The 18,555-nt window shown below is 30.3% G+C and overlaps 1 protein-coding gene across 5 annotated transcripts in view; it reads left to right on the forward strand.

Annotated features, from left to right (window-relative positions):
- The window catches only part of Lar (tyrosine-protein phosphatase Lar), a 992,349-nt gene that overhangs the window by 855,097 nt on the left and 118,697 nt on the right, over nt 1-18,555 (forward strand). For all 5 annotated transcript variants that reach the window (XM_073967222.1, XM_073967225.1, XM_073967224.1 and 2 more), the window contains one exon: nt 16,926-17,026. In XM_073967222.1, the coding sequence (XP_073823323.1) occupies nt 16,926-17,026 (101 nt within the window). The remainder of the gene's footprint in view (nt 1-16,925; nt 17,027-18,555) is intronic.

Consider the following 18,555-nt stretch of genomic DNA (forward strand, 5'->3'; position numbering starts at 1 on the left):
TTTGTTTTAATGTGTAAATAGTGCTAATGGAAAAGTTTCTCCAATACAGAGTACGAAAATTAATTCATAAAATGTCTAATGGTTTTTACGTTTTGCACACAAAAACACACACACGTCTATGTATTCGTGTGTATCTTGTGCCTATCTGTGTGGTGCATACCAAAATATCCACATAGTATGGAATTTATCTGTAGTGAATTATATTTGCATAAAATAAATACCAAATAATTGCAATTTAAAAAGTGTTTATTTTGGGAACATGGATGGTATAGACACATATTCACAATGTGGACAACAAGGTTGCAAGGATATTGTACACATATTCACATAATGAATGGATCATAGACAGACCGAAGACATTGTTGTAGATATGGTAGTAGTAAATCTTTGGTTAGTTGTGACAAACCTGGTCTACTTTATGCTTAAATTGAATTTAAGACAATATATATTAAATATATATTTCGGTCCCAAAACTTACTCTGAAAAGAAAAGAATAACACCAAAAAAGAGAATCAGTTAGATATTCAAGAAACGCCATCTATTTGTGAACATCTTTATACAAATTAGTAATTAGTAAATTAACAAAGGCATAAAATCAATAATAGATGGTGCCCAGTGACCATGAACTTTTCAAACATCAAAGCTAGCAGTGACAACTTCCAGTCCAGCTTACCGTGTATTTTAGACAAAATATATAATAAATAGTCTGGAGTAAATTTGGGGTAGCCTATTACGTTCCAAAACATCCTCCACCTGCCGGGGAGAATAAAACTAGCGAAGACAATAACCACACCTAGATAGAGAAATCATAGCACGATTTATGGCGTAAATTAAGAAATTTCCCATAGTCCAGCCTTGATAAATAAAATAGTGAGTTCGATAATCTGGACACACACTTTAGTTAGGCTGCCGCCTTTTCGGAGTTCTCAGTAAGGAATGTTACCTTCGAAAAAATCTAAAGACCTTTACGAGAAGAAAAGCGTCCCATTTAGAAGGCGATTTTTTGATAGAGCCCCCTTTTTTTAATTTATCCTCTAAGATGTATTCAATATATAGGGGACGCCTTTGTCGCTAGTGAATTATATGAAAAAGTGTCGATTTCTTTCTGGAAAGTAACGGAAGAAATTCAATGATCCAATGAGTACTCGCTCAAGCAACAAGAGAATGTTATAACTGATATGGAAACGCCAACTGCCGGAGAGAATAAAACTAGCGAAAATAATAACCACATCTAGATGGAGAAATCATAGCACGATTTATGGCGTAAAAAAAGAAATTTCCAATAGTCCAGCCTTGATAAATAAAATAGTGTGTTCGATAATCTGGCGACTTTTCGGAGTTCTAAATAACGAAGGTTACCTTCGAAAAAAATCTAGAGAACTTTACGAGAAGAAAACTGTCCCATTTAAAAGGCGGTTTATTTATAGAAGTCCCCTTTTTTCATTTATCATCTAAGATGCATTCGAACTATAGGGGACGCCTTTGTCGCTAGTGAATTATACGAAAAAGTTTCGATTTCTTTCTGGAAAGTAACGGAAGAAATTCAATGATCCAATGAGTACTCACTCAAACAAGAGGGGAATGGTACAACTTATATGGAAACACCACCTGCCGGAGAGAATAAAACTAGCGAAGACAATAACCACACCTAGATAGAGAAATCATAGCACGATTTATGGCGTAAATAAAGAAATTTCCCATAGTCCAGCCTTGATAAATAAAATAGTGAGTTCAATAACCTGGATACACACTTTAGTTAGGCTGCCGACTTTTCGGAGATCTAAGTAACGAATGTTACCTTCGAAAAAAATCTAGAGACCTTTGCGAGAAGAAAAGTGTGCCATTTAGAAGGCGGTTTATTTATAGAAGCCCCCTTTTGGAAGAGGTCTTCTATTTATCCTCTAAGATGTATTCAAGGGGACGCCTTTGGAAAGTTTTCAGGTGTGAACAGAATGAAACACGCCCCTTTTTTACGCTCAGTTTCATGTAAAAGATTAAAGGCCAAGTACTACCTAATTCAAATGCTGCCTAATTAATTTGAATTAGGTAGTACTTTGCCTTTAGTCTTTTACATAAAACTGAGCGTGATAAAGCGGCGTATTTCATTGTGTTTCTACCTTTCTATCTATAGACTACCCCTTCTGGAAGGCTTTACATACAGTTGAGTTCTTTTGAAAGTCGTCTGTATATTTAAGAAGCCTTTATTTAAGAGGTCTTCTATATCAATTAGAAAGTGGTTTATTTATTGAAGCCCCCCTTTCGGAGGTCTTCTATCTTTAGAAGATCCAGGACATGTTCTAATTTTCCTCTGAGATGCTTTCTATCTATAGAAGACCCTTTTAGGAAATGTTTTATATCTAGAAGACAACTTTGGGAGGTCTTCTATCTACAGAGGGCTTCTTTTGGAGGAATTTTATGTACAGAAAACACCTTTAGGACCTTGTTTATCTATAGAAGGTATTTTTAGGGGGTATTCTTTCTGCAGAAGTCCTTTTTTAAGGTCCTTTATCAATAGAAAATCGCTTTAGTGGTTGAGGACCACTTTCGGAGTTTTTCTATCTATTGAAGATGTTTATGGGGGATTCTTGAGGTCTCATGTGTATAAAAGTTTTCTTTATAGAGGACTCCATTTGGAAACATTTTATCTACAGGATATCCCCTTTAGAAGTCTTCTATCTGTACACCCCTTTGGAAGAACTCTTATCTATAGAATACCATCTTTAGGAAGTTGCTTATCTATAGAAGGTATTTTAGGAGGTATTATTTCTGCGGATGTCCTCTTTAGATGGTGTTTTATCAATAGACAAACACCTTTAGGGTTGAAGACCCCTTTCGGAGGTCATCTTTCTCTTTAAGATTCCCTTAGGAAATGTTTAAGGGAGATTCTTGAGCTTATTTGTATAAATGATTCCTTTATGCAACTCTCTATATATATGTAGGAGACTCCTTTTGGATGTATGTTTTCTTGTATAGAAGAACCCTTTTAAATATATTCTATTTATAAGTGACCCCATTTCGGAGATCTTATATATTAAGGCAACCCCTTGAAAAGGTCTTCTAGTTATATATGGTCCATTTAGGATGTCTTCTGTTTATAGATCATCCTTTAGGACCATCTCTGTCTATAAAAGGTCCCTTTAGGAGGTCTCTCCTCTATAGAAGATTCCTCATGTCTATAAAATATTTCCCTAGTAGACCTGGAGGAGGTTTTTGATATGTAGAAAACCGTCCTCTATCTGTAGAAGACCCCTTTAGCAGTTTGTCTATCTGTATGAAATTTCTTTAGCAGGGGTTCTATTTGAGTGAAGATCATTTAAATCTACTGAAAACCGTTTATTTATAGAAAAATCCCCTCTTAGGAGGTCTTCTATCTATCGAAGAAACTCTTTAAGAGATATCTTCATAGAAGGTATTCTATCTACAGAGATCATAATCGAAAAATTTCCGTAAATGAATTTAATCTTTTTTCTGAAGTAGGGAGACTAATATCCAGAAAATTGTTTAGATCTTAGGAATGATAATTTTCGAAAAAAAAATCGTGGGTAAAAATAGCTAATTCATTCTCCTAAAAATAAGATAGGTCATTTACCGTGTTAATTAATAATATATTAATTAGCAAAGACTATCACCCCTTCATAATTAAAAGGTAGTATAAATGTGAGCGATAGATGGCACTGCATGAAAGTTTGGTAGTTAAATCCATTAGCGCTTAGCAAAGACATTAAAATTTTATTGTTTTTGCAATTCGCTAGATGGCACTGAAAACGTTTTTATTTTATTTATTTGCTTTGTAATTGAAGCCATATTATATATTATATTATATGAGGCCTATTTATGGCTCTGTTCCAGAACCTGCAAGAAGCTACTATTTTTTACTTCAATAACATTTTTTCCTTTATGTTATCGAAAAAAAAAATATTAAAAATTAGTAGATTCTTGCAGTACTGGAACAGACCATATATTATTACAAAGAGTCCACCTATATAACTTTCTTATATAATTTATCTTAATTCTAGAAATTGGAGATCTCTGGCTCTTGCAGTTATGTTTTTTTTTTTTATTTATTTATTTATTAATTTTTTTTCTGGTGATTTTGGTTTTTTTTTTTAAGTATTAGCTTTTCCAAAATTAATTTGAATGGATTTAATGTCATATTCTTCGTAGTAGCGTACCAAAGATTTATATATCTCACAAAAAATCTTCTTAACCTCAAAAAAGCTTCTTAACAAATTTTCCAATTATCAACTTAATTGTGTAAGCTTCGAGTAGAATTATTCCTACTCCATGTATTTACTAACAACTTGAAAATTTATAAGAAGCCTGAAAATAGCAGGAAACTAAAGTAAACTATTGTTCTTATTTTATGGTTTTCCAATATCTTCTGCTCTGTGTTATGGGTTGAGCGTGACAAACATATCGGATGCACACACACACACCAAATAAAAACCAATCAAGTAGAAAATTCCCATTCATATTTTTGTGTGTGAAAGTTTAGCAAATAAATTTACTTAAAGTTTTAATGAAGTCAAAAATAAAAGTGGAAGATATTAACAGTATAGCTACTTAACGAGGGGCAGTGTAATAAATTGGGGTGACGGATCCAGTTTGTTTGCATAACATATGTATATACTTATATTTATATCCTCGTACATATGATTTGAAGAAATTGCTTCAGATTAAATTCGTAAACAAAAATAATTTGCATTTCTGGGAAGCGATGAATTAGTTTTTTCCACTGCTAACTTTCAATCTTTTCCAAATTGCTTACCGTTTCCCCGAACAAATCTCCTTGCAGATATTCATGTGAAATTTAATATGTAAACATATTTGTTTGTTTAGCTCTTGGAAATTAGTAGAGAGAAAAACAAAAACATATTTACCATTACTTAATGCAACGTATACACATACACGTTTTAAGGCACACGCACACACTTCAAAATACTAAACTCAAGCTCACTCAATTACCAACACTTTTACCAATACAACTACAAGTGTGTGTGTGTGCGTATGTGGTTTTGCGATGGTTTTAAGCAAGGACTTTAAAAGCCATCTCTGGTACATATATATGTTCTATGAACTAGAATTATATATGTACATACACAGAGTAGTAGAGTTGCTTGTTTGTCTAAGTTCTCTTCTCACACTGTGTTGTGTATCGTCTGTATAACCACATCCAATTGATTTGATTTCCTGTTCTAAACAAGCATTTAGTAGTATTGATATCTTTGAATGTTGTTGTTGGTACTTTGTCGATAGCATTTTCTGAGTTTAGTTTTAGTGCATTCAAAATCACACTACGCACATTGTTTGCGGGAGGACGGGTAGGGGTTTTGAAACACATCTGCGACAAATGCACAATTAATGTTAGTCAATTAAATTTATGACACTTTTAAACAAAATTGAACATGATATTTAAATTGTGATTTGAATTAAAGCAAGGGCAATTGTTTCGAAGAAATAATCAAATAGTTTTCTCTAGATAGACAACCTTCTAAATGGGCATATTATAGATAGAATACTTCGTTAGGGGTAGGGAAAGCCCTGCTAAATCGGGTTTCTACGGGTTCAATATCGTATAAAAGGTATTTAATAGATAAAAGGTATCCTAAAGTGGTCTTCAATAAATATAAGCACTCTTAAAGGGGTCTTTTATATATAGATACCCGCCTAAAGGGGTCTTTTATACATAGACGACCTCCTAAAGGGGTCTTCTGTACGTAGAAGACCTCTTAAAGTGGTCTTCTGTACGTAGAAGGCTTCCCAAAGGGGTCTTCTATACATAGAAAACCTCCTAAAGAAGTCTTCTATACATAGAAGACCTCCAAAAGAGGTATTCAATAGATAGAAATCCCCCGAAATAATCTTCTATAGATAGAAGTCCTCCGACAGGGGTCTTCTATAGATAGAAGACTTCCTACAGGATCTTCTATAGATAGAAGACATCTTAAAAGAGACTTCTATAGATAGATGTCCGTTGAAGTAGCCTTCTGTAGATAGAATCCCTTCTTAAGGGGTCTTCTATAGATAGAAGACCTCCTAAAGTGGTCTTCTATAGATAAAAGACCTCCTAAAGGGATCTTCTATAGATAAAAGACCTCCTAAAGAGGTCTTCTATAGATAGAAGTCCTTCGAAAGGGTCTTCTGTAAATATAAGTCCTCCCAAAAGAGTCATATATAGTTAAAAGACCCCCTAAAGGGGTCTTCGGTAGACGAAAGACCTCCTAAAGGGGTCTTCTATAGCTAGAAGACCTCTTAAAGGAGTCCTCTGTACATAGAAGACCTCCTAAAGGGGTCTTCTATACATAGAAGACTCCCTAAAGAGGTCTTCTATACACAAAGACCTCCTAAAGAGGTCTTCTGTACATAGAAGACTTCATAAAGGGGTTTTCTTTACATAGAAGACTTCCCAAAGGGGTCTTCTATACATAGAAGACTTCCTAAAGGTGTCTTCTATACATAGGAGACTTCCTAAAGTTGTCTTCTATACATAGAGGACCTCCTAAAGGGGTGTTCTATACATAGAAGAACTCCTAAAGGGGTCTTCTATACATTGAAGAACTCCGAAAAGGTATCTCATGAATAGAAGACCCCCTTATGAAGTCTTCTATACATAGAAGACTTCATAAATGGATCTTCTATTCATAGGGGAGCTCCTAAAGTTGTCTTCTATACATAGAGGACCTCATAAAGGGGTATTCTATACATAGAATACCTCCTAAAGGGGTCTTCAATACGCAGAAGACCTACGTAAAGGGGTTTTTATGCATAGATGTCGCCCGAAAATGGTCTTCTATGCATAAAAGTCCTCCGAAAGGGGATCTTCTATAGATAGAAGTCCTCCCAAAGGGGTCTTCTATAGATAGAAGACCTCTTAGAGGGGACTTCTATAGAAAGAAGTCCTCCGAAAAGGGTCTTCTATACACAGAAGACCTCCTACAGGGGTCTTCTCTAGGCAGAAGAGCACCCACAAGGGTATTCTATAGATAAAATTTCTCATGAAAGGGTCTTCTATAGATAGAAGTCCTCTTAAAGGGGTCTTCTACAGATAAAAGAGATCCTAAAGGGGTCTTAAATAGATAGAAGTCTTCCTAAAGGGGTCTTCAATAGATAAAAGCCCTCCTAAAGGGTATTCTATTGAATAGATACCCGCTAAAGTGATCTTTTTGAAAGAAGACCTCATAAAGGAGTCTTCTATAGATAGAAGTCTTCTTAAAGGGTTCTTCAATAGATAGAAGCCCCCCTAAAAGGGTCTTCTATAGATAGAAACCCTCCTAAAGAGGTCTTCTCTGGATAAAAGCTCTCCTAAAGGAGTCTTGTATAGATAGAAGCTCTTTCAAGGGTGTCTTCTATAGATAAAAGACCTCCTAAAGAAGTCCTCTATAGATAAAAGTTCACAAAAAGGGTCTTCTATAGACAAAAGTCTTCCTAAAGGGGTCTTCAATAGATAGAATAGATAGATATATAAATACCTTCCTAATGGGGTCTTCTTTAGATAAATGCTCTCCTAAAGGGGACTTCTTTTGATAAAATCCATGCTAAAGGGGTCCTCTATGGATAGAAGCTCTCCTAAAGGAGTCCTTTATAGATGAAATACCTCCTAGAGGAGTCCTCTATAGATAAAAGTTCACACAAAAGGGTCTTCTATAGATAAAAGACTTCCTAATGGAATCTTCAATAGGGAGAAGCCCTCCTAAAAGTGCCTTCTATATATAAATACCCTCCGAAAGGGGTCTTATATAGATAAAATTGGGGTTAAAAGTGGTTTCTATAGATAAGAGTACTCCTAAAGGGTTCTTCTATAGATAAAATACCTCTTAAAGTGTCTTCTATATATTGAAAACCTCCTTAAGGAGTATTTTATATATAGAAGTCCTCCTATAATGGTTTTCTATAGACAGAAGCTCTCCTAAAGGCCTCCTCAATAAATAAAAGTTCTCCCAAAGGTGTTTTCTATAGATGGAGGTCCTCCTATAGAGGTTTTTTTTAGATAGAAGCCCTCCTAAAAGGGTATTCTATAGATAAAATAATTTTTTTAAGATCCTAGGAATGATAATTTTCCAAAAAAAAAAAAAATACGTGGTTAAAAATACGAATTCATTATCCTAAGAATAAGATAGGTCATTTACCGTGTTAATTAATAATATATAAATTAGCAAAGACTCTAACCCCTACATAATCATGTAATTAAGATGTAGTGTAAATGTGACGGATAGATGGCACTGCAATGCAGTTTGATGGTTAAATACATTAGCGCTTAGCAAAGGCATTAACCTAATATAATGAGGGATTTTATTGTTTTTGCAATTCGCTAGATGTCACTGATGGAAGCCCTCCTTTTTTTTAGATAGAAGCCCTCCTAAAAGGGTATTCTATAGATAAAAGACCTCCTAAGAGGGTGTTCTATAGATAAATGACCTCTTAAAAGTGTCTTCTAAATATAAATGTCGTCTCAAATGGGTCTTTTATAGAAAAACGTCCTCCTAAAAGAGTCTTCTGTAGATAAAAGTTTTAAAAGGGTCTTCTATGGATAAAATTCCTCATAAATAGGTCTTCTATTGATAAAAGACACTTTTTAAGGTCTTCTATAGATAAGATACCTGCTAAAAGGATATTTACTAGCTAGAAGGGTTCCTTACGGGGTCTCCAATGAACGAAAACACTCCTCAAAACGTATGCTATAGATATCAGTCCTCAAAGAATGAGCAGGAAATATTGTTTAAATAAATGTTATAAGTTTCTAAAGTAGAAGTCGTAGTGAGGGCCTCACGTAGTATTTAGACCTCCATCTATAGTCTATTGTAGATATCACCATGGTTGAAATCTTTGCTAAATGAAGTTATACTGGAGAGATTGAATTTTGAGGAAAAATAAATCAGTTGTGGAGCGATTTCTGCATTTAAGGCCATTTGAATGTTGAATTGACTTACAGTGACATCTATAATCCATATTATCAAAGTTATATAGTTAGCAGTCCTAACTGAATTCAATTTTCCTCAGTAAAGATTACGCCCTCATGTAATGAAGTTTTATCTCAACAAAAATCTATGGACCTCTTAAATTTGCCCCTTCGATAGCTAATCAAAACTCAAATAGCGGCGAATTAACCAGTACTGATGGACAGAATATTTTCTGACTTAAGACAGACCTGTTGGCCCTATCGTGGTCTTAAAGAAACAAAAAATGTAGACGGCAAGAAAATTCATTTTTTTTCTGAAAAAGTAATAGGACAAAAATACAAATTTGTCCCCATGTTCTATCGAAACATATGGGTTTACAAAATATATTGGCTATATTTTTAATGAGCAGAGTATATTTATTTACTGCGAAGCTGAGAAGTTATAATGTTAGGGATCCGACATCATTCTTAGCGCACTTTATAGATAGACCGCCATCTATAGTAGATTGTACTTATTATTTTGATGGTTGTCTTTACGAAGAACAGTATATCTAAAAGTATCCAGAGGCATCTATATCTAATGTAGTCTGACGGTAGTTTTGACTAAATGACTAGTTTTGACTAAATGAGTCTGCAGTTTAATATGAATTTCAGTGCCATCTATAAGCAATATTATCATCGTGATGGAAGTCTGGGCTAAATGAAGTTCTCCACTTTTTCTCAGTAGGTGTCATATGAAAACGCAGGGCATAATCTTCTCTTACTCAAAGAAGTCATATCGAAATGAAGTCAGCAACGGACATCTTGTATAAAATCTTAAATTAATTCGGGAGTAGAGAAAAATAAAAATAAGTACACATATTGAAGAATTATCTAAAAGGGACTGTATATTTTATCGTTTAAAACTAAATTTAAATAAATCAGAAAATGTCAATTTTCAAAACTCAGAAATTCCTCTTCATTTTTGTATAAAATTTTAAAGAATTTATTTCTCCTGTAGAATGATTTCAGGGCTAAAAGACCAATAAAGGTTCTAAACATAATGCAATGGATATACAGCCAAACTTCTCTATAAAATAGTTGCTGCGGACGAAGAATTCATACGTTATAAATAAAATTCGTTAGAGAAATCATATTCTTATTTTATAAAACGATTCGTTATAGAGAATTATTCGTTGCAAAGATGTTCCTCGTTGAGAAGTTCAACTGTATTTCACAGGCAGAGTACATTTCTTCAGTCGGGATCTGAAGTATCAATTTTTATATTTTAACATCGAAACGTAAATAAAAATTCCTCTTCAATGTTTAAAGCATAAATATAAACTCCCTGTAGCAAATTAGGATTTTTTTCCATTCCTTGTTCTTTAAATATTTAATAATTTCAAATTTCTCTTTAAATCCTTAAGTGTAACTTCTTGCTCTCTTGCCATATTGTGGCTTACATATAACTTTCGGCATAAAGTCCTTCCATCAGCCAACCTCAAAGTCAATTGTAATATGTCATTGTTGTTGGATGACCAAGAAGAAAAAGGCATAGTGTACAAATATATAGTTGTAGTGTCAGGTTGTGGCATTATTTTCATGTTTCTTGTCTATCATCTTCAACTTTTCATGAGTTCCAGATGATGATGAAGAACACGACGACGAAGAACAAGATGATATTGATGGTGTTTCACATGCTTTGTGGTTTTTTGCTTTCTTAACCACTGATTTCCTTTTGGTCTAAAAGGGAAATTGTGGTAGGTAGTGATTTTTCCTGATGGTGGTTGAGGTCGGAGATGGTATTGCTTACATTTATTATTGAAGGTAAATAAATTTCCTTGCTGGCTGGCTGACGCTTGCTGTTGCCTGCTACTGCTGCTGGAGGATTTTTTCCAATATTCCTTTGCTTCATTTTAATTAGCAATTAATTGAAGTTGATGCTGTTGGTGTTGTTGACGTTCTCTCGGCATTTTTTAATGGCACATCAGGAGCAAGTTTTAAATCGATTCACGTTTCATGTTTCTGAGGACTTTTTGTTGCTTGTTGTGTGATTTTTTATGCATTTCGTCCTTGGAGCTTAACACTACACACACTCCCCTTCCTACCTAACCATAAAGGGAAATTATTGTATTAGACGTTTAAGCTTGCCTTCGTCTTTGCTGTTGGTTATCAGTTTTATGCAGATAATCGTGTAGATATTAACTTTTTTCTCGCTCCATGTTCCAGTAACACCACCAGTAATAGGAGATTGTTACGTGGTTGACGTTTCTGTTCTTGGCATATTACTGCTCCGCTACATGGAATGTTGTTTAATAAAAAACAATTATTAAAAACTTTTTCAATTGCAAACACTTTTTCTTGTTCAAGAGAGAAAAATTTATATTTCCTCCAACAACATAAAACGACGTAGCAAACATTTTTATTCTTTTTCAAAAAGTACAAAACCCCCACCCCCACCAATCAAGTAGGAAATCAAAACTTTAGTAATTATCGATTATAATGAAGATGCGTTTTTATTGTGAAGTCGTTCCATTGAAACGTGAAATTTGATTAGCTACAGTTTAGCTGAGCTGAGAAAAAATATGCGATTTTAGTCAATTCACTTTAAGCAATCAAAAGTTTGTGGTTAACATTTTTTGGGAGGTGGGGAAGTAGAGAGTTGTTCTTAAGAAGCCTTTAGAAAAAGCTAATAAAAGTTTTGAATTTTGAAAAACGTGTTCACAAATAAAAAACTTTGCCCTCACATATTTCTATGGAAATAAAAATCACAAAGACATGAGAATTAAATAAAGAAAATAGGGCTTTGCCGACAGCAACCCAGCATATGACTGTCCAAAAAGTAATAACAAGAGTGCTGGATCTAAAGCTGAACAATACTTATGTATTGTTTAAAAAAAAATTTATAATTTTATCCACAGAGTTCTTAAGGCGACAGGAAATTATAATTAGACCGCCACCTATTGGTCATCGTACATATGTCTGTGGTTGTTGGCTTTACTAAATAAAGAATCTCCAAATAAATAAAGAATCTCTACATCTAAGTTTGGGTATGAAGTTTAATACAGCTTACAGCGATTTCTAAAAGCCATATTCTCATAATTGTGGAGGTAAAATTGACTAAATTAAGTTCTCCCCTTTTACTCAGTAGGTATATTACGTGATCACTAAAGATGAAGTACTTACTTAAAGATACAGCGTTGCAACGAAAAAAAGCTTCTTTCTAAATATTTTCTTTACAAAGGCACGTTTCTAACTGTGATATTTCCTCAAAATATTTTCCTTAAAAATTCACTCAAAATATTATTATAAAAATCAGTGATTTAAAAAAAAAAATATTTTTATAATCGTGGATTTTTTTTAAAAAATATTGTTTTAATAATCTTGCATTTTTTAAAAATATTTTTGTGATAATCGTGAATTTAAAAAAAAATATTTTTATAATAATCGTGCATTTTGTTAAAAAAATATTTTTATAATAATCGTGGATTTTTAAAAATATTTTTATAATAATCCAAGATACTTTAAAAATCATTTTTGTAAAAATCGTGAATTTTTTAATTTTTGTTTATAAAAATCGTGTACGTAAAAAACTTATAAAAATCTTTTTATTAAACAATCTTTTTTATAAAAATCGTGGAATTTGTAAAAAATCTTTTTATACAAATCGTAACTTTTTCAAAAATAATTTTAGTAAAACTCGTGCATTTTTTTAAATTTTTTATAAAAATTGTGGATTTTCTGAAACTATTTTTATATATTAAAGAAATATTTTTATAAAAAATGTAGATATTTTAAAAATATTTTTTTAAAAATTTCGGATTTTTTTTCAATAATCATGGATTTTTTACAAAAATATTTTTTTAAAAATCGTGGATTTTTTTATAAAAAATGTTATTATAAAAGTCGTGGATTTATAAAACAAAATTTTTTTAAAAATATTACTATAAAAATCGTATATTTAAAAAAAAACATTATAAAAAAATATAATTATAAAAATCGTATATCTAAAAAAAAAAAATTTAAAAAATGGATTTTTAACAAAAAAAACATTAAAAAAATATAATGTAATTTTTTTAAATGTTCTATAAAAATATTTTTATAATAATCGTGTATTTTGTTAAAAAAATATTTTTATAATAATCGTGGATTTTTAAAAATATTTTTATAATAATCCAAGATACTTTAAAAATCATTTTTGTAAAAATCGTGAATTTTTTAATTTTTGTTTATAAAAATCGTGTACGTAAAAAACTTATAAAAATCTTTTTATTAAACAATCTTTTTTATAAAAATCGTGGAATTTGTAAAAAATCTTTTTATACAAATCGTAACTTTTTCAAAAATAATTTTAGTAAAACTCGTGCATTTTTTTTAAATTTTTTATACAAATTGTGGATTTTCTGAAACTATTTTTATATATTAAAGAAATATTTTTTTTAACTTTAAAATATTTTTATAAAAAATGTAGATATTTTAAAAATATTTTTTTAAAAATTTCGGATTTTTTTTTCTAATCATGGATTTTTTACAAAAATATTTTATTAAAAATCGTGGATTTTTTTTTATAAAAAATGTTATTATAAAAGTCGTGGATTTATAAAACAAATTTTTTTTAAAAATATTACTATAAAAATCGTATATTTAAAAACAAAAAAACATTATAAAAAAATATAATTATAAAAATCGTATATCTAAAAAAAATTAAAAAAATGGATTTTTAACAAAAAAAACATTAAAAAAATATAATGTAATTTTTTTAAATGTTCTATAAAAATCGTGGATATTCTACAAAATTTTTTTACAAAAAATCGTGGATTTTCTAAAAAATGTTTCTAGAAAAATCTTGGATTTTTTAAAAAATATTTTAATAAAAATCTTGGATTTTTTAAAAATATTATTATAAAAATCGTTGATTTTTTAAAAAATATTTTTATAATCGTGGATTTTTTAAAAAATATTGTTATACACGGTGCTCTTGAATCAAATTTAAATGGAAGGTGTTTGCGGATGTGTTTGCGAAGTGTTTGCGGATTCTGAAACTACAATGTTCATAGATGAGAAAAATCAAAAAACAAAAAAAATCGCCGGAGCGCTTTTTAAATAAATCGCGATTCAAGTTGACATTTTTAGGGGTTGTTTAGATTTTCACGATTTTGCTTAGAAACCGCAAGTCCTATCAAAATAAGACTGAAAAAAATGTTGTAGCTATGAAAATTCTCTACAAGATTAACCTTTACGGTATTTTCGTAGGTTTTGCCATTTTTGAGATATTGAAGTTCAAATTGGGGCAATGCACTGACTGTATCGCCCCCTTATAAAACAATGTCACGAAGGGTGCGCCTTAACTAACTTTTAATGAAAACCGCTTATACAGGGGAAGTTTTTGTGAATTCTGAAACAGCAATGTTCGTAGATGAGAAAAATCCAAAAACAAGAAAAATCGCTGTAGGGATTTTTAAATAAATCGCGGTCAAAATTCACATTTTTAGGTGTTTTTTAGATTTTCACGATTTTGCTTGGAAACCGCAAGTCCAATCGAAATGGAGCTAAGGAAAATGTTGTAGCTGTGAAAATTCTCTACAGGATTGACGTTTATGATTTGTTCTCAGGCTGTACCATTTTTGAGATTAATAAGCTCAGTTTACATTTTTAGGTTTTTTTGTTAGGGTTTCGCGATTGTGCTTGAATACGGCAAGTCTTATCGGTATGGGACCTGAGAAAATCTTATAGCTGTGAAAATTCTCTACAAGACTGGCTTATGTAATTTTTCCTAGGTTGTACCATTTTTTTAGATATATAAGTTTAAGTTGAAAAATTGCAGTCATGACATTTTTATATAAGGAGACGATACAGAATTGAATTGAATTTGAATTGTCCCAATTTCAACTTCTATATCTCAAAAGTTGTAAAACCTACGAAAATATCACTAAGGTCAATCTTGTAGAGAATTTTGATAGCTACAACATTTTCTTTATTCCCATTTTGATAGGACTTGCGGTTTCAAAGCAAAATCGCAAAAACCTAGACAACCCCTAAAAATGTCAACTTGAATCGCGATTTATTTAAAAAGCGCTCCGGCGATTTTTTTTGTTTTTTGATTTTTCTCATCTATGAACATTGTAGTTTCACAATCCGCAAAAACTTCCCAGGTGTAAGCACCTTCCATTTAAATTTGATTCCAGAGCACCGTGTATAATAATCTTGGATTTTTTTAAAATATTTTTATGATAATCGTGGATTTAAAAAAAAATATTTTTTAAAATTCTTGGGTTTAAAAAAATATTTTTATAGTAATCGTAAATTTAAAAAAAAAATTTATAATAATAGTGTATTTTGTTGAAAAATATTTTTATAATAATCCAAGATTTTTTAAAAATAATTTTTGAAAAGTCGTAATTTTTTTAAATTTTTTTATAAAAATCGTGAAAGTAAAAAAATTATAAAAAGTGTGAATTTTTTAAAATTTTTATAGACTGATTAAATAATATATGGACTTTTAAAGAATTATTTTTATAACAACTGCAGATGTTTTAAAAATATTTTTATAAAAATCCCGGATTTTTTTTTTTTTAATTAATTTTATAAAAATCGTGGATTTTTAAATAATATTTTTATGAAAAATTGGGAAATTTTAAACAAAAAAACATTATAATCGTGGATTTTTAGCAATATTGTTATAATGATCGTGGATTGTTTTTTAAATATTGTTATAACAATCGTGGATTTTTTAAAATAAATTTTGTAAAAATCGTGATTTTTTTAATGTTTTATAAAAATCGTTGATTAATAATATATAAAAATTTTGTTTATTTGAAAATTTTGCCTTTTTAGTATTAATTTTTTAATTTTTTTTTTATTTTTTTTAATCGAGCTTTATGATCTATAACGCAATTGAAAATTTTGGTTTTTTTAAAAATCTTTTATTTTTTAAAAATAATTTTTGTAAAAATCATAATTTTTTTATAAAAATAGTCGATTTTCTAAAAATTATTTTTATAAAATATTTTTGTATATTTCATAAATATTTTTACAAAAATCGTGGATTTTGTTAAAAATGTTTTTATAAAAACCGTAGAGTCTTTAAAAAATATTTTTATAAAAATCACGGATTGTTAAAAAAATCTTTTTATAAAACATCGTGGAAATTAAAAAAATATTTTTATAAAAATCGGGGATTTTTTAAAAAAATATTTTTATAAAAATCTTCGATATTTAAAAAAATATTTTTATAAAAATCATAGATTTTTTAAAAATAATTTTTATAAAAATCGTAGATTTTTCAAAAATATCCAAAAATATATTTAAAAAAGTATTTTTATAATAAAAGTGTAATTTTTTTTAAACATACTTTTATATTAATTGTTGATTTATTTTAAAAATATTTTTATAATTATCGTGGATTTTTTAAAAAATATTTTTATAAAAATCTTGGATTGTTTAAAAAAATAGTTTTACAAAAATATTGGATTTTTAAAATATTTTTATAAAAATCTTGGATTTAAAAAAAAAATTATAAAAATCTTGGATTGTTTAAAATAGATTTAATAAAAATCTTGGATTTTTTTAAAAATATTTTTATAAAAATCTTGGATGTTTTAAAAACAATATTTTTATAAAAATCTTGGATTTTTTAAAAAATATTTTTATAAAAATCTTGGATTTTTTAAAAACAATTTTTGTAACAAATCTTGGATATTGTAGCTATGATATTTTCACAGAAAAATATTTCTTAAAAATCATTGGATTTAAAAAAAATATTTTTATAAAAATCTTAGATTGTTTAAAATAGATTTAATAAAAATCTTTTTTAAAAACTATTTCTGTAACAAATCTTGGATATTCTTTAGAAATAAAATGCACGCTAGTAGCTATGATATTTTCTTAGAAAAATGTTTCCTAAAAATCATTGCATTAGCTGATGGCCTTAGTAGCCTACTTATTAACTTTGTATTTACTACTAGTTAATGTAAATAAAATAAATCATTGCATTTTTTTCTGTCATATTTCCTTATTTGACAAATTTTCTGTTTTTCTCTCTCTATTTCAGAAATGGAAAGTGCTCCACGTAATGTACAAGTCCGGCCATTATCATCATCGACAATGGTCATAACATGGGAACCACCAGAGACACCAAATGGACAAGTGACCGTAAGTATTGATTGCCTTATCCCTTATCCCTTATGGCAAATTATATTTATATTCCACAAATGGCAAAATATCAAAATAATTAACAAAATGTTGACAAATTAAGTGATTAGTTTATTTGCCATGATAAAGGAAGAAAGGGTGGCAATGACACTTAGTTGGTTTGCCCTTAGTGGCTCAGAAGCCCTATACATAGTTCGGATCCACCATGTATCAATTGCTCAATCTTTTCATCTCTTAATTTATGTAATTCGTAGTTGTTCCACAGAAAATTATGTAACTATATTAGCAGCAGAGGCTTTGTAGATTTCGATTATCATTATCATCAATTCAATACCGAGTAGTTTGTAATTTGATTATCCAAAACGATTGGCCATACAACGAACGAACCGAACGTCAGTGTGACATATTCTCATGCCAAAGGTCGTTTACATTTATCGCTTTCTTTGAAATTGTAATTAATTTCGGTGTATGTGTGTGTAGAGTGATATGGGCATGACAAAATCATTCATGATGCAAATGATAATGGTGATGCGGATTACACAGATATTTATCAATTGAAAGCAAAATCATGTTATTCGAAATTAACATATAGGTCAACAAATATTGATACTGATGGTATATTTATTAAGATGACATGGCATGTCATGACAGGGTACAGGTACAGAGGAAGATAATGGGTAAATTTAAATTGGCTATGTCTTAATTTCATAGGATGCTTAAGGAAGTATTAAAGCAGTATAAATTCAATTTGTAGCTGTGATATTTCCTCCACAATATTCTCTTTAAGAATCCACGCTTAAAGCTTTGATATTTCCTGACAAAATATTCTTTGACCCGCCTCTCTTCCCTCATTTATTAATCGCTTTATATTAGAAAATGTTTGAAATATTATATTGACCTCTCACATGAATTCGAATGTATAGCAAAATGCATAATTGTTGTTGCATACAAATGTACAGACATAAAGAGAATTTTAGAAGTCAAGACATAACAAAAGCACAAAAGTAAATTGATTGTTTACGGGCTTCATTGTTGCAGAGCTGGCACACAAACATACCCGAGCATATAATATTCCATAGAGCAATATAAAATCACATCAAAAGGTATTTAAATGAATACTAACTAACGCACATACATATACAGATGATATTCATTGAAAAATTAACATACACAAACGCTCACACACACAAATCTATTTACCGCACACAATTTAATTCAATGAATGAACGAACGAATGAATGAACAAATGTATGAATCCTTTTAGTGAGAATGGAATAGTGAACAACGCCGTTATTGTTGGTGTTGTTGTTCCAATAATATTTATACATTAGTGAGTGTACAGAGATGCAAATATGTTCATGTGTATGTATGTATGTGTGTATTGCATTGTAAAGACTATTGGTAATTAAATTAAATGAAAGCACTAACACCTTTTGTGTTCACAGGCCAGTGCTGTAGTCTTTTTCACACACACACACACACACACACACACCAAAACTCCCCACCACCCACCTAACGTTTGTGTAAAA

Source organism: Musca autumnalis, unplaced genomic scaffold (genome assembly GCF_047663935.1).
Source record: "Musca autumnalis isolate F117 unplaced genomic scaffold, ASM4766393v1 scaffold_2, whole genome shotgun sequence".
NCBI classification, from domain to species: domain Eukaryota; kingdom Metazoa; phylum Arthropoda; class Insecta; order Diptera; family Muscidae; genus Musca; species Musca autumnalis.